Genomic DNA, 17,932 nt, shown 5'->3' with positions numbered 1-17,932 from the left:
AAAAAAAAAAAAAAAAAAAAAAAAAAAAGAATACAAGTCATTTCCCAATTGACAAATGGTTAAAGGATATATTTTCACATGAAGAAATCAAAGTTATCAATAATCATTGAAAAAAAAATGTTTAAATCTCTCTTGATTAGAGAAATGCAAATTAAAACAACTCTGTGGACTACCTCACACTTATCAGACTGGCCAATACAACCGTAAAGGAAAATGATATGTATTGGAGAAGATGTGGCAAAATTGGGAGACTAATGCATTGCTAGTGGAGTTGTATACTGATCCAACCATTATGGAGGGCAGTTTGGAATTATGTCCAAGGGGCTATAAAAGAATACATATCCTTTAATCCAGTAATACTACTATTAGGCCTGTATCCCAAAGAGATTTTTTTTAAAAAATGGACAGGACCTATGTATACAAGCAGAACCAGGAGATCATTATACACAGTAACTGCAATATTGTGGAACAATCAAATATGATAGACTTTGCTACTAACACCAACACAATGATCCAAGATAATTCTGAGGGACTTATCCGCCTCCAGAGAAGGACCTGGAGTAGGAATGCAAATGAAAGCAAATGTTTTGTCACTTGTTTATTTGGGTATATGTTTTGGTTTTATAAGATTTACAAAAATGGAAATGTTTAGCATGATAACATATGTATAACACAGATTGAATTGCTTGTCAGCTCCAGAAGGGGGGAAGGAAGAATGGAAGGAGACAATTTGAATCATATAACTTTGGAAAACTTATGTAGAAATTTATTAAAACAAAAACAAATGGGGCAGCTGGGTAGCTCAGTGGATTGAGAGCCAGGCCTAGAGACAGGAGGTCCTAGGTTCAAATCCGGCCTCAGACACTTCCCAGCTGTGTGACCCTGGGCAAGTCACTTGACCCCCATTGCCTACCCTTACCAATCTTCCACCTATAAGTCAATACACAGAAGTTAAGGGTTTAAAATAAAAAAAAATGAGAAAAAACAAAAACAAATGAATAAAATCAGTATGATTTAAACGGAAAAAACCCCCCCAACAAAACCTGATGTGCTCTTAGATCGTATTAGGTAAGCCAGGGACAAAGAATTGGGAAATGAAAATCCTGATGTACGTACTCTGTTCCAGTCAAGTAACATCTGGAGTTCTTTGTTCGAATCTGACTACTAATTTTAAAAAAATTCTGAAGATTATACCTTATGAGGACTGGCTAAGGCCTGGGAAAGAAAAGAAGGGGCAAGGAGGAGAAAATGACAATGGTCTTTAAATATTTAAAGGTCAGATTCATGTAGGAGGGATTAGTTCTTCTTTGCCCCAGAAATCCTAGGAGCAAAGCATAGAAGTTTGCAGAACAGGCTATTTAGACTCCTAGAAGGAAATAATTCCTAAAAATTAGTAATACCAAAGTAGAAAGGACTACCTTAAGAGATCATAGGTTTCTTCTAAATTAAGGTCTTTGATTAAGCTTGCTGCCCAATTCTTGGGTTTGCCATAGCAGAGATTCTTATTTTGGTGTGGGCTGTACTAATAATGGTTACTAAGGTACCTGGTACCTTTCTAGTTGAGACTATGTACAAATAGGAAGATAATCATTTCTCCATATAGATTATGTTATAAAGGTTTTCCACAATGCTGAGGTGCCACCTAACACCTATCAGATTTGCCAATATGGCAGTAAAGAGAAGTGGTAAATGTTGGAGGGAATGTGGCAAGATTGGGACACTGATGCATTGTTGGTGGAGTTGTGAACTGATCCAACTATTCTGGAGGGCAATTTGGAACTATACCCAAAAGGCTATAAAACATGCATAGATCCAGTAATATCATTACTGCGTCTATATCCCAAAAAGATAATAAAAAAGGGGTAAAGGACTTACTTGTATAAAAATATTTATAGCTGATTTTTTTGTGGTGACAAAGAATTGGAAATTGAGGGGATGCTCATCAATTGGGCATGGCTGAACAAATTGTGGTACATGTTGGTAATGGAATATTATTGTGCTATAAGAAATAAGCAAGACCACTTCAGAAAAAGCTGGAAATTTTTGTGGGAACTGATGCAGAGAAGTAAGCAGAACTGGGAGAACATTGTACACAACAGCAGCAAATTTGTGAAAATTTGGCTACTTTCAGCAATGCAATAATCTGGGACAATCCTGAAAAACTTATGACAGGGAATGCTATCATCTACCTCCAGGGAAAGAACTGTTGGAGCCCTCTTTCATACCAGTGTGCCCTTATAACAATGACCAACATGGAAGTATGTTTTACATGACAATAAAAAATGGAAAAGTTAAAAACAAAGGGTTTCTAATAGTTCAAAAATATCTCTTACAATAAAGTACTATGCAAGTGATTACCATGAGTTATAGTTGTTAAGTATTATGTACAATCTATCTAGATGTCAAATGCATTTTTTTTTTGGTACTACTTCTTCCCTAATCGCAGGTGGCCTGGAGGAGTACTAGCTAGCTTACCCAAATAGGACAGATAGGATATATCCTAGGGATGGCTCTGGGTTTCAGTTAATGCAATATAATCAGGTTTCTGTTTATAACAATTCATATTTTGAGATATGGACATAATGCCATAACCTTAAGGCAAAGAATGAAAGGGCTCTACAAAGGCTGTATCCTTATCTAAAAACAATATGAATCTAGGGGGTAGCTGGGTAGCTCAGTGGATTGAGAGCCAGGCCTAGAAACGGGAGGTCCTAGGTTCAAATCCGGCCTCAGACACTTCCCAGCCGTGTGACCCTGGGCAAGTCACTTGACTCCCATTGCCCACCCTTACCCTCTTTCACCTAGGAGCAAATACACAGAAGTTAAGGGTTTAAGAAAAACAAAACAAAGCAAAACAAAAAAAAAAAAACAAGATGAATCTATCACATCTCAGACTCAGTGGGTTTCTAACAAATATAATTTGAGCTTATTCTTATCTATTCAATCTTCAGTTGAAGACAGGGAATCATTTTCTACATAAATAGCTTTTTATAAACATGAAGATCATCTCTAGAATCCATCTCCCCCTTAAACTGCCAGAATGAATTTCCCCCAAAATGATGACTATAAAGGTAAGTTGAAGACACTGTAGTTAAGATCTAACTGTAACCCCTTTTCTACCCAGTAATGTTCCAAATGTATTAAAAGCTGTAAGACAAAAAACAATGGCTGAGTTATCAAGATGTTTATCAATAACTATCTTTGGGCAATTTATTTAACCTCTTGGGCCTCAGTTTCTTAATCTGTAAAAAGAGAGAACTGGACTAGATCATCTCTAAAGGCCCTTCCAGATCTAAGATGTATTCTAAGCATTTTAAAGTTTAATAGTAGCAAAGGAAAGTTGATTCTGTAGTACATGCATTTAAAATCTACTATTCTAAGGGGTAAACACTGGATCCGTCCATTTACATGCAAGTTAAGTTGCAAGAAGACATATCATCTGACCAAGGCAACTCATGGATATTTGACCCACCCCTTCTCCATTCTACTCAGGGTAAAGATCCAAGTAATCAAGGATAGTGATGTGGCATATTCAATTTAACAAACATTATTAAGTGCTACGTGGAAGGCATTGTCCTAATTTTAGTCCTTGTCCTTTTTTGACCTCTGTAGTTTCTGACACTGCTGATCACTCCCTCCTAATGGATACTTCCTTTTCTCTCTGTTTTCATGACTTCATTCTCCTTTTCAGTGTTGGATCATTGTCCAAGTCTCCCCCTCCCACAAGGGTGTACAGTTCAAGACTCTGGTCTTGAGTTCTTCCCTTGTCTCTTTTTAGTAATTTCATCAGCTCCCTTGGGTTCAATCATCATCTCTATAAAGATGACTCCCAAATTGACACAGCCAGCTCCCATCTCTCTTCTGAGCTACAGTCACATATTGCTAATTAATTATGGTATATAGATGTTCCATCAACATTTCAAACTCAATATGTTCAAAACATACTGCATTATTCACATGCACTTGTGCACACCCCCTCCCCCCAATCTACTTCTAAATTCCCTAATTCTGGCAGAGGCACATCTGATTTAATTTCCCTTGTAATGATGGAGTCATGGAGTCATCCTTTTTTTTTTTTTTTTTTTAACCTTTACCTTCTGTCTTAGATTTGATACTAAATATCAGTTCCAGGGCAGAAGGTTAAGAATTAGGGAATTAGGGTTAAGTGACTTGTTCAATGTCACATAGCTAAGAAGTGACTGAGACTGGATTTGTACCCAGGATGTCCTGTCTCCGGGCCTGGTACTCTATCCACTAAGCAACCTAGCTGTTATAATCAAATTATAACAAATGTTATAGTTTATCAACAGAATAATATAATCTACCAACAGAAGCTCTTTGAGGGTAGGAACCATTTCATTTTTGTGTTTATATCTTCAGCAACTTGCATATACCAAATACTTAATAAATAATTGTTTGCTGAATTGACCACTTAACAGCTTCCACCTATTTCCTTCTGCTTCATTAAATTTTTCCTTTACTTCCAAAGAATTATACACCAAAGAAAAGTTTATTGCCCTCAATTTGGACAAGACATCTTGGCCTTTTAAACATCCTATAATAAAGATACAAGTAGCAGTCATGGTTATTTCAAATCTGATCTCTACAACCTTCAAAGAGATCAGTTATTTTGTTTTCTACCCCTTTATGAGGTACCTGCCTAGTAAAAGGAGAGCAGGTATAATAATGAAAGAGACTACACATTAAAAAAAGTTTCTTCAATGAGAATTTTACATTTTCCATGTTTTTTCTGCTCTTAAAGAAAATGAGAAACTTATTAAGGGTAAATAAAAAGAATAAAGGCAGAGTCTCTGTATTATTGTACCATAAGCAATGAAAGATCCCAAATACCTTTCCAAGGCTGAAATGGAAATTTTAAGCCAAAATGAAAGATAAAGCTATTTCTTGGTTCTTGTTCAATGAAACAGTCACTAGTGAATTAAATGGATCCAAAGAAAACCTTTTTATCCCTTATTTTCTCTTAAACAACAAAAAAAGCACAGAAGCAGCAAATGCAATAGTTGTGCAGATGCTATATTGTGTAGAAAAGAAAAATAATAAACAATAATAATCACCATGCAATAGTCAGTATATATCCTAATAAAGGGAGACGCTTCAACTGGAATGATTTCTAGCACCTACAGAATAGCTGCAACCAGTAGTATACAACCTAGATTTACATATTGCAAATTCAGCTTTTCATTAACTAAAATTTGTTGGAGCTAAATTTATAATCATTCAATATTAACACCACTGTAAATTTATATGAAATTTACATCAATACATCAGAAACCTTAAAAAAAAATTCTCCAGTATAAATAATCTTTACCTAAGGTATGTCTCCTGTCAACAAGTGATTATTGTAGATTTCTGTTAGAATCTCTTGAATCTGTGTCATTAGTAAAGCTAAATAAGGTAGAAGGGGTTCATTTTAAATGTACGCTAGAAAAAATGGCAGTTAGGTGGTGCAGTAAATAGAATGTTGGGACCTAAAGTCAGAAGGATGTAAGTTTAAATCCTGATACTTATTTACTAGGTTATTCACTTAAATTCCTTCAGCCTCAGTTCCTTCATCTGTAAAATGGAGATAATATCTACCTTATCTTATAGGGTTGTTGTGAGGAACAAATGAGACAATATATGCAAAGCACTTTATAAATCCTAAAGCCTCAAATAATTGTTAGCTATTATTAACTAAGAGAAAGGAGAAGGGAGTGAAGCATTATTTATTCCCCAACTATGAGAATTGGTTAGTGGGAAAGAGTAGAATAGCTAAACTAAATTATTCTGGGCAAGAAGTTGGACTAGATAATCTCTAAGGTTCTACCCAATTGTAACGCTGATGACCAGGACAGTGTAGTGAGGTGGGGGAATGGATCTGGAGTCAGAGAAACTGAATTTAAACAGGGGTCTGTGTCACCTGAGACAAGTGATTTACCTTCTCTGGGCCTCCATTTCCTGAATTATAGAATGAAGCAGCTAGACTATGATTCCTAAGGACTCTGACAGTTCTAAGGCCATGAGCTATGACCTCCAGTGATGGTGAGCTCATGGCCTCATGAAGCAACCTATTTCATTTTTCTGACTGATCTAATTATTATTGTGAATATCATAAGTCTGCCTTCATGTAATTTCTAATCACTGGTCTCATCTATCATTCTTAATCACATAACAGGACAACACTTTCACTTTTAAATATTAGAGGCCAATAATTGTTTTTCTTCTACATCTTCTTCCTTCTCTGGATACATTCTAGCTTGTCATTGTACCTCTTAAAATGTAAAACTTAGAAGTCAATGTGATATTCCATATGTGGTCTTACTGGTACAGAATTCAGTCGGAATACTACCTTTTTAAATCAATCTATTAACAAATATTTATTAAGCCCCTAAAACATGCCAAATACTATGCAAAGCATTGGAGATGCAAATATAAAGAATGAGATAATCACAATTTGCAAGCATCCTACCAGGGAAGACAAGGACACCTATAAATATATAAGGGAATAAATGCAAAGTAGGTAACTATAAGGGAATTTGGAAAAATGCTAGCATTTGGGGGGGAATCAGGAAAACTTTTATACAAAAGGTGGTGCTGGACTTGTGTCACGAAGGAAGAGAGGAATCTTATGAGGTTGAGATAAAGAGGGAGTACATACCTGGCATGGGAGACAGCCAGTTAGGACAAAAAGCCTGGAGATTAGAGATGGGAGTGCTGTGTGTGGGGAACAGAGAGTAGGCCAATCTGACTGGATCACAGAGCAATAATGAATAATAAGCATGAGAAAGAAGATAGGTTAGAACAAGGTTGTGAAAGGCTTTAAAAATTATACAGAGGAATTTGTACTTTATTCTAAACACTGTTTTTCTCAATTACATCAGCTTTTTGGATAGTGGTATCACACTTTTGAATCCAATTGAGATGGCATTCTACTGATGTCCTAGGATTTTCCCCACACAAAATGCTATCTAACTTTGACTCTCCAATAGCATATGAGCATAATTGATTGCTTGAAAGTAAAGAACTTAAGATTTGGTTCATCATTATGGCTTATCAAGACGTTTTTGGCTCATATTCCAGTCACCATCCCTTCTAGTTTCACGTCATCTGCAAATCTGCTAAGTACTAACATCTATATCCTCAGCTAAGTCACTGATAAAATTTTGGAATAAGACAGAATCTTATAACTTGTCATTAGGGACCTATCTCCAAGGCTGACACAGTTCCATTAATCAAATTTCTTTGAGAACAGTTGTCCAACAAGTTTTATTTTATTTAAAAAAAAACCCATACCTTCCATCTTGGAATCAATACTGTGTACTAGGTTCCAAGGCAGAAGAGTGGTAAAGGGGGCGGCTAGGTGGCTCAATGGATTGAGAGCCAGGCTTAGAGACAGAAAGTCCTAGGTTCAAATCTGCCCTCAGATACTTCCTAGCTGTGTAACTCTGGGCAAGTCACTTAACCCCCAAGGTCTAGCCCTTACTGCTCTTCTACCTTAGAACCAATACACAGTAATGCGTAACTTATCCAAGGGCACATAGCTAAGAAGTGTCTGAATCCAAATTTGAACCCAGGATCTCCCATTTCCAGGTCTGGATCTCAATCCACTGAGCCACCTAGTTGCTCCTGTCCAACCAGTTTTAAATCTACCACATTTTCCTTATCTACCAGTGCAGTAATTTAGGGACCCCCCACCCCCAACACTTACTATCTGTCTTGGAGTCAATATGAGACACTGATTCCAAGATCAGCAGTAAGGGCTAGGTAATCTGGGTTAAGTGACTTGTCCAGGGTCATACAGCCAGGAAGAGTCTGAACCACATTTGAACCCAGGACCTCAGGTCTCCAGGGCTAACTCTATAGCCACCGGGCTACCTAGTTGCCTCTAATAATTTTCTTTAATTAATAAATAAATGTTAGTTTGGTATGACTTTTATGATCAGGATTTATCTTTTGTAGGGCTGATGTTTAATAACCCATTATAGAATTTTATCAGCAATCAACACCAAGCTCACTAGTCAGAAAAAAGCACTATTCCGAAGGCAAGATGAGATTTTTAAACATGTTAGATTAATAGAGATTTAGTACAGAGTCCATATATTCACATACAATTTTACTGCAGAAAATACAGAGAACTAAGAAAACATGGTGTCTACTATAATTATTCTGGCTTACTAATTTTCAGAGTATTAAAGAGAAATCTAAACAATCACTTCTCCAATGATGTCTTAAAGAGAATTTAAGGAACTTTAAATTAGTTTATATTTCAAGACCTGAGCCTTTTTAAAGGTATGTGTTTTTGTTAAGAAGATGCTATTAAACACATTAGGTTAAGTTGTATCACAGGTCCCATCTAAGTGAATCCTGAAGGAGTATTTGTTCTGTAAGAACCTACTTCTGAAAGTTAAAGTCTCAATAATGACCCCTCTGAAACTAAGTTTTCTCACCTGCAAAAAAAAAAAAAAAAAAAAATCACCCTCCAGCTTGGAAGTTATGATCCTCTGATCACAACCTTTTCTTAATCCCTCTCCCCAAGTTGGAATAATCAACAAGGCAGAGCAACAAACAGTACATGTTTATCAAATGTCTACTATGTACAGGACACTGTAACAGTTGATGGCCATACAAAGATAAAGAAGGATATTGGTGTATGTTTACAGGAGGAAGATGGAGAAGATGTATGGCTATCATCTTCCAAATATCTAAAGGCCCTTTGTGTGAAAAAGAAATTATCCCTGTTGTATGGAGTAGTCCTTTACCCTTAAAGAACTTAGTTGTACTAGAGGGACATAACATTTATATAGAGAAATAAATATAAGAATTTGAGGAGGCAGAAAATTCTTAACCAAGGGGAATAGAAAAGATTTCCTATAGAAAATGGCATCTTGAAGAAAGCTAATGAGTCTAATAAACAGAGGTGAAGGAGTGCTTTTCATGCATACAAGAAAGCTTCTGTTAAAAGTATGGAGGCTAGAAATGGACCATCTGAATTTACAAAACAGCTACCTACCCAGAGTCCTCACTTATCTGAAATTCTTGGTTGTGAAAGTATAGCAGGGCCCAAGGTCCAGAGGTTGAGACAGGGCTGGTGCACAGGCAAGAAAGGACCTGGCCTGGAGCAGGGGTACAGATTTAATGAAGCATCTACTACATTCAAGGGAATTATCTTCCTATAAGTAAACACAGAATGAAGACATTGAATTGATCTAGTAATAGCACTCAGGACTGCAGAGAAAGTTATGATAACAGTCCTACAAAGAACCCATATTTTCACACATGTGGGTCACGCACGATCCAGATATGAGATGGTACTAAGGTATATACGAACTTGAAAACTATTCACATAAAGCGCTCTTACTTAAACATCAAAAAATGCAAAACCTATGCACCATTCATTTGACAACTTTGACTTATCTCTGGCCAAAAAACCCTAACTTCTATTAGTAAAAAATGCAATTCCAAGTTGTCTTTCTAAACAAGGATTTCAAAGACCATTCACATTGGCTTAAAAGATAACACTATAACTTTACATTCAGTACTAAACGCACCAAAATTGACTAAAAAGACTTTCAGGATAGGGGGAGGAGGAAGGAGGAGTATAAAAATCTCCATTCGACATTTTTGTGCTTAATGGAATTTAAAAACCAGAACTGTCTTTCTGGAAAATTTATATAACGTTGAACAAAAATGTTACAAAGAGCTACTGCTATTCAATTTAGATACCTAAAATGACCACCTCAGTTTCCTAAAATCTAAGCAATAGCTTTTCTCAGATCATCTGACTGTCAGTCAGCTTGATTATTTTAAGCAGTATCAAATTATACTATCATCTCTTCAACGTAGAAAGATATTTTAAATCACAATACTAACATATTGATAAATAAGAAAAAACAGGAAGGATAGGAAACATCAAGTATTTGAAACAGCAAAGTGGAGCTACTAAATTTTAAATTAAAGGTGTTAATATGACCAAGTTAGGGATAACTGTTAAGAGAATTCTTTTCAAACAAGTAAAATATTAAAACTATATCCATTATTTCTACACTAGAACATATAATCAATCTCTCTGGATAACTGGGAGCCAGAAGTCCTGGGATGAGCCCCATAATTTAGTTGTCTATTCCTTATGTACTTAAGGATAATGGGATATTTAGAAAGTTTAAGTCTGTTTAAATATTTTAATTTTAAAAAGAGATTTAAACAAATTGAATCTGTGTAAATATCTCATAACACAAATATAAACACAGTAAAACGACGGAGGTTCTCGGATAACAGATGACACTACCTCTCTAGATCTAAGCTCCTGGAGGATCCCAGAGGCCTTGTCTTCTACGTCTCTATGCACTCAACCGGACACTTGGGGAATGCTGACTGGTCAGTGGAATCTGATCATTCTCTACAAGAATCAGTGGGGAGGAAAGGAAAAGACCTCAAGACAACCCCAACATAGCTACATCTGGAGCTAACGCAAGTCATTCTTTAACTGTACAGTTTTCTTATACTGAAAGGTACGCTGAAAACCTAACGGGAGTGGAGCTGAGATCAAAGGTTTGAGGGGGTTGAGGAGTTCCACCAAGTATTCTAGGAGAGCCTGGTAAAGAAAGAAGCATTTGAGAGGGGCAGCCCGGTCCAGCCCACCCGTCCACCCGCTCACAGCTTCCTGGTCCACGTATCTCGGAAGGGGAAGGGGCCTGCAGAATGAAGAGGGTGAGGTAGGTACGGAAGGGAGGCCCAGCCTGCAGTCCGCAACCTCCGGCCTGGGCACAAACCCCTAATTTCGGGCGTCCGCTGGAGGGGCTCCGGAGGGATCCAAGCTGGGGGTCGCAGCTGGCCCGGTGTCCGGAAGGCAGCAGGACTCTCGGTAAGTTTGTTCCCTTAGATCTGCCAGAAGGCCAGGCTTTGTAGCGATCGAGGAAACATAGTGCCCGCGGGGCCCCGTGGGGAGGGCCGGGCCGGAGTGCACTGCTTGAGGAGGGGCCGGTCCACAGGCAAGGCCGGCTGGTTGGCCGGTTGGGGAGAGGGGCCGCCGGACTCCCAGGGGTCGGACTAGGGGATCCAGCTCGGATCTTACCATGATGAGAACGGTGGTGCGGCGAGCCTGCGCTCCGACTCCACTGGGGCGAAGGTTAAGGGACTCGGGTGGGGAGGACGGGCCACTCAGGACCTGCCGCTCCCCTGACAGGAGCCGCCACCGCTTCCCTTCTTGCCAAGATGGCGGCCCCGAGCCACGTCTCCAACCGGAAACGGCGTGGGTCAAAGGGCAGGGGGCGGGATCAATGGGTCGCACCAATACCCGCCCACTCTGTCTAGACCCATTTGATCTCACACCTCCCAGCTGCCCTGAAGCCTAGAGTAAGACACGCCCTCTCTCCCGGTCCCCTAGCTTCATCTGATTGTCCCACACACCTACCTGGCTTTCTGGCACTTTACTATTATTTGTTCTTGACGGCTCACTCTCCGGCTTCAGCTCCATTTGTGATTCAATTCAGTTTTATTTAATTAATTCAACAAACATTTATTAAGCACCTATTGTATGTATCCAAGGTACGGTAAGACCAAAGACGCAATCTCCCCAGTTGCGGAAGCAGAGAAAGGAATATGTTAAGCTGTTAACTTTAAGACTTTAGAGAAAAGATGCAGACTGAGGGGAGCTGACACTGGAGAACAATTTATAAAGTAACCATATTGTAAAGACAATTTTGAAAGCGCTTAGCATAGTGCCTGGTACATAATAGTTGCTTAATAAATGCTAGTTTTAGTAAAAGACTTGGGAACTCTCATCAACAAATGACCAACCATAATTCAAAAGTCATAATGAAACAAACATGTTGCCCACTTCCTGATAGAGACATACACATAAGCCAGTGTCAGAATTTGTTTTTGCTACACTATACGTGTTTGTAACAGGTTTGTTTTTTCTCGCTTAGAGAAGGGAAGAAAAGGGAGAAAAGGTGGATCTCTGAAAATAAACAAAAATTTATTTTTCTTAAAAAAATAAAAACTTTCCTTAGAATGCCAGCACATTTTAATCTTTTTGTAGGATTGGGGACTGACAGGCAAACAGCTCATGATATCTTCGTCTGGGTTGGAAACAACGAATGTTGTTATAATGTACTATGTTATTTGGTTACCGCCACTCATTTCTTTCCTTGAGGCTTTCAGGGAAGTCATCAGCCAATCTCAGCTGCAAAAGAAAGAGACTCTATCCTGGTGCATTCTTCTCTAGAGGGGGAAAGATCCGGAACTGTCACATCAGGAAGAAAGTGCCCACAGGGCCATTATCATCCAGTCTGGAAGTAGGAAAACTCCTGATTCCCTATATTTTTGAGCTCTTTTTTACTTTTTCTTTTCTCTTTTAGGAGAGTTTTCAGGGTCAAAGTCTTTCTTTCTCCTTTCTCTTTCAAAGTTTAGCAGATTCAAGTGGTCTGGAACTTTCCCGTCGTTCAGTCTTCTCTGAAGGATCCGCATATTTTAAAATCTGGTTGATCTGGGAGAAGTTTCACGACTAGCGATCTCTAATCTGAAACCTTGCAAACGGCATTTCCAGTTTGGAACAGTGACTCTAGCCAGAGACATTGCCCGAAGTTGGCCGCTAGATGCCACTATATACACATTTCCCCGAAACCACCGATGCGCGGGCCTGGCTGCCCAGAGGGGCTTCGACCTGAGCCCTTCTAGGATCTTCTAGCCGCGAGGAGAAAGCTCCGACTCGTGAGGAGAGCGGGGGAGCCCCAGGGAGGCTTGGCCAGATCTGTCACGAGGTCAGACGGGAAGGCGAGGAAATCTCGCGACGGCTCCTCTATCTTAAAGATTATCAACACACCCGCTCCCCGGGTTGGGGCCTCTTACAGTCGTTAGGCCTGAGGCCGGAGTGAATCCGGCACTCTCGGCCCCCCAAGTCTTTTCCAAATGGAGGAGACGGACTCGGAGGGACTGCAGGTAAGCCACCTATTCTAGAGAGGCGAGAAAGGCACTCCGCCTCCCTCCCCCATGCTGGACAGCCCTAGAGGACTCCGTGTCTCCATGGCAACGCCTGCGGTCTCCATAGCAACAGAGGGCCAGTCCCCCTCCCTCGGTGCTTCTAGAGAGACGCGTCCTACCTTGGGAGGGGGATGCATTTAGGAGTTCAGGATGGGCCTGAGGGAATGGGATTCCTCCTCCCTTTGGGCCTCCAACAGGACACTTCTTCACCACTGCCTCCAGAGATGGCTCTGGGACAAAGAGGAGGGCTAGGAACTCCTTCGACCATGAGATCTCCCCAACAGCCATGGGGGGACAAACTGAACCAAAGGACAATGCTATGGAAACCCTTGGGCTCGGATGACCGTGTCTTACAGGTTTCTGAAGTGATGTTGCTAGTATAGGTGGCCATTTTACCCTACATCCTCCCCTCCCCTAGATTCCTTCCTCTTCTAGCCAAACCCAAAGCCATTCCCCGGGAAAGGAAGTGGGAGAGTTTTCTTTATGACTGTTGGTTCGGATAGTGGAGAGGACTCCTTGCTTTTGGGAGAAATGTAAACATTTGTAGTCTTGTCACCATAAGCCATATAATCATTTCTCTTTTTGCACAGACCAAGGTCGTCGAAAACCAACCATATGATGAGAGTTTAGAAATTAATGACTCTGAAGAGGTTGCGAGCATTTATACTCCGACTCCACGGCACCAAGGTAAGAAAGAACGTCTAAGTAGAGGACAGGAAGGATTCTTGAGCATTCTCCAGTTAACTTTTTTGAACTTAGAATTTTTTTTACCCTTTTACTTTTTATTTTTTTTTTTTTTTACTTTTTATTTTAAACCCTTATCTTTCCGTCTTGGAGTCAATACAGTGTATTGGTTCCAAGGCAGAAGAGTGGTAAGGGTAGGCAATGGGGGTCAAGTGATTTGCCCAGGGTCACACAGCTAGGAAGTGTCTGAGGTCAGATTTGAACCCAGGACCTCCTGTCTCTAGGTCTGGCTCTCAATCCACTGAGCCACCCAGCTGCCCCCTATTTTTATCTTTTTAATTTTATTTTTTAGAATATTTTTCTATGGTTACATGATTCATGTTCTTTCCCTCCCCCACAAACTCACCACTCTCCCCATAGCCAAAGGGCAATTCCCCTGGGTTTTACATGTATCATTGATCAAGACCATCAAGACCTATTTCCATATTTTTGATAGTTGCATTGGGGTGGTTGTTGTTTTTTTGTCTTTTTTCTTTTTAACTATTTTTTTTCCTTTTTTGAAATTTAAATTTTGAATATTTTCCCATAGTTACATATTTCATGTTCTTTCCCTCTCCCCCAACCGGCCCCCCTGTAGCCAACGCACAATTCCACTGGGTTTTACATATATCATTGATTAAGACCTAATTCCATATTATTGATAGTTGACCTAGAGTTACCGTTTTGCGTCTACATCCCCAATCATATCCCCATCAGCCCATGTGTTCAAGCAGTTGTTTTTCTTCTGTGTTTCTCTTCCCACAGTTCTTCCTCTGAGTGTGGCTAGTTTTCTTTCTCATAAGTCCCTCAGCCTTGCTCTGGATCCTTGCATTAATGCTAGTAGAGAAGTCCTTTATGTTTGATTGTACCACAGTGTACCAGTCTCTGTGTACAGTGTTCTCCTGAATCTTGTCCTTTCGCTCTGCATCAATTCTTGGACATCATTCCAGTTCACATGGAATTCCTCCAGTTCATTATTTCTTTGAGCACAATAGTATTCCATCACCAGCATATACCACAATTTGTTCAGCCATTCCCCAAACGAAGGACATTCCCTCATTTTCCAATTTTTTGCCATGGGGTGGTTGTTTAGAGTCTACATCCCCAAATCATATCCCCATCAATCCATGTGTTCAAGCAGTTGTTTTTCTTCTATGTTTCTACTCCCACATGAACTTAGAATTTAGTAACTTAAAGGCCAAAGTTATTTCACGCATCAGTCTCATTCTTCTCACTAGCAAACTGAAGGGGTTAATTTAATTTATCCTTCCAGATTTTAGTCTCCATTCCACTTCATCCTGCATACTGATGCTAGTCTTGAGTTTTCTTTGACTCCTTTAGCTGCTCTGGCAAATTTAAACACCACTTCGATTTGTTTTTCATTTGATTTTATTTTTTTCAATTAACAAGAATTTATTTTCTCTCCCGCCATCTCCCACTGGAAAAGAAAAGAAGAAAAACAAAACCTTTATAATAAGTATGTGAAATCAAGCAAAACAATTCTCAGATTAGTATTATCCAAAAAATGTGTCTTGTTCTATATATTTAGTTCATTATCTGTCTTTCAGAAGGTGGGTAGCATTCATCATGAGTCCCCAGGAATTAAGATTAAATATACATTGATTAGCTCTTAAGTCTTAATTTCAAATTTATTTTCCTTCACAGTGTTGTTATGATATAAATTGTGCTCCTGATTCTGCTTACCTCACTCCCATCATTTTATACAAGACTCCTCCATTTCTCTAAAACATCCCTTTAATCATTTGTTACTATACAATAGTATTCCATTATATTCACATATTATAATTTGTTTAGCCATTCCTCTACTGCTTAGCTTTCAAGACTCTCTAATATATGACCTTATCTGTCCAACCTAGAATTATCACTGTTCTCCAACAGGCACCCTTTTTGTCATGCACATTGCTGCCTCTCTACTTTTTTTGGTTTATATTGGGCAAGATGTTGAAATAGATGGTTTTTAAGGTCCCTTCCAAGTGGGACCTTACATGACACTCATGTTCCCCTTACCTTTTCCTTAACCTTTTGCCTATTCAAATCCTACCAACTGAAGGCCCAAGTCAAGTCCTTCCTCATTGGTAAAGCTTTCCTTGACTACTTCAGTTTTCAATGTACTGTGAAAAGAGCCATTGGAGCCATCAGATCTGAATTTAAATCTGTTGATGCTTACTAGTTGTAACTTTTCCAAGTCACAATTTCTTAATTTGTAAAGTAGGGACAATGATATTTTTACTACATCCATCACAGTGAAGAAATCACATTGTAGACCTATATAAGGATGAATTCTTCTCTTCCTCTGAACTTCTACTGCCTGTATCACATAAACCAGCACTTGATTAGATACTGTTTTGTACCTGTCAAAGTCAAAAGCAACAAGTTTTTTTTGTGCTAGGCACAAAGAACGCCAAGATCAAAAATAACATAGTCCTTGACTTCTGGGAGCTGGGAGAGATGCAGTATGTACAATGACAAAAATGGTACTCCAAAGTGGGGGGTGAAGAGGGCAAAAGAGAAATCCATACAGAGTGTTCCAGGAGAACTTAAGGAGGTCAGAACATTTTCATTTGGGGTGAAATTAGGGAAGACTACTTCCAGTTGTGTATAGAATACCATGCTAAGTAATGGAGGAGATGAGAAGTTTGGTTTAGCTCTCCTAGGCCTTATAATCTATTTGCTTTTCTAATTAGGACAGGAGTTATACTTTATTCTGTTCCCCCACAATAGAATTGTTACTGTTTCATACATAATGCATTAATTAGTGTATGTTCATTTTTAGTATGTTTTTTTTTTTAATTTAAAAATTTTAACCCCTACCATCTATCTTAGAATAGATACTATATACTAAGTATCATACCAATTCTAAACCAGAAGAGTAGTAATGTCTAGGCAGTCTTGGTTAAGTGACTTGCCCAGAGTCAGAGAGCTAGGAAATGTCTGAGGCCAGATTAAAACCTATCACTCTATCCAATGTACTACCTAGCTGCCTCTTTTATTATGTTTTATTAAGAGAGAGGCAGTGAAGAGCACTGGATTAAGAGTCAGGAATTCTTGCTATTCAGATCCTGCCTCAGATACTAGCTTTATGACCTTTGGCAAGTCATTTAATTTTTTTGAGCCTCAGGCAGCTCTAAGATTTTAAGTTATAGACATCCTGTTTATATATATGTATATATGTATAATCTTTTTTTTTTTAACTAAAGACATCAGAACTACATTCCATCTGGGCTTAGTTTCCATACTATGAAGACAGATGTTATTAATACATTTTGATTTTTATATTATTCACTAATACAGTAACTTGCCTGCTCTCCTAACATAAATAAAAAGCAGTAAAGTAAAACCAATCAGCATGGTAGTTGTGACCAGTAGAGAATATAATACATCCTGTATCCACTTTCTCTACCAGAATCAATGTGTTTCAGCATCAGTTATCATTTGAAACCAATATCAGTGGTTGCATTTGATCTGGGTTGTGTTAACTTTTATTAGTCTTTATTTACATTATGATAGTCATTGTTCATATTGTTCTCCTGGTTATGAGTTAATCATGTAAGTTTTTCTCTGTTTCTTGCAGAATTCCTCATATTCATTGTTCTTTACAGCATAATAATATTCCATTATGTTAATTTATTATTAGGCCATTTTCCAATTGATGGACATGTACATTATTTTCAGTTTTCTTCAGCTATAAATTGTGGCATATTTTATTTAAAAACTATCTCCTACATAGACTGAAATAAAATACATTTGAGTTGTTAATCCAAGTGCATTTTTATGTCCTTTATTAATGATATTTCAGTCACTAGTCAGGAATATAGTACTCTATTTAATCGTTTCCCCTCCTAAAATTTCTCTGTAATCTTTGTTCTAATCTTAGTATAGATTCTTTTCCATTTAAAAATACGTATATCCTTTTTAGAAGCTATGATATGCATTTTAAAGTGTTAATTTTTATGCAATTATGAAAATAAATTATTATTAATAAAGTTAATAAAAGCATGTACTCATGAACTTGAGGGGTATTCCTTTTTCAATTCAACAGATTAATTGCAGATATTTGGTAGTGTTTTTTTTTAACATTTATTAATATACATTTTTAACATGGTTACATGATTCATGCTCCTCCTTTCCCCTTCACCCCCCGCACTCCCCCTACCCATGGCCGATGCACATTTCCACTAGTTTTGTCATGTGTCCTTGATCAAGACCA

The 17,932-nt window shown here is 38.5% G+C and overlaps 1 protein-coding gene across 1 annotated transcript in view; it reads left to right on the top strand.

The window, feature by feature from the left end:
• The first annotated feature begins 13,112 nt into the window (after window positions 1-13,112).
• IFT46 (intraflagellar transport 46) overlaps window positions 13,113-17,932 on the top strand; it is a 30,812-nt gene continuing 25,992 nt past the window's right edge. Inside the window, exons 1-2 of the mRNA XM_044666367.1 lie at window positions 13,113-13,337; window positions 13,572-13,668. Of these exons, the coding sequence (XP_044522302.1) occupies window positions 13,113-13,337; window positions 13,572-13,668 (322 nt within the window). The remainder of the gene's footprint in view (window positions 13,338-13,571; window positions 13,669-17,932) is intronic.

The sequence above is a fragment of the Gracilinanus agilis genome, chromosome 3 (genome assembly GCF_016433145.1).
Source record: "Gracilinanus agilis isolate LMUSP501 chromosome 3, AgileGrace, whole genome shotgun sequence".
In the NCBI taxonomy this organism is placed as follows: Eukaryota; Metazoa; Chordata; class Mammalia; order Didelphimorphia; family Didelphidae; genus Gracilinanus; species Gracilinanus agilis.
The sequence above is the reverse complement of the archived record's forward strand: the minus strand, read 5'-3'. Positions and strand labels throughout refer to the sequence as shown.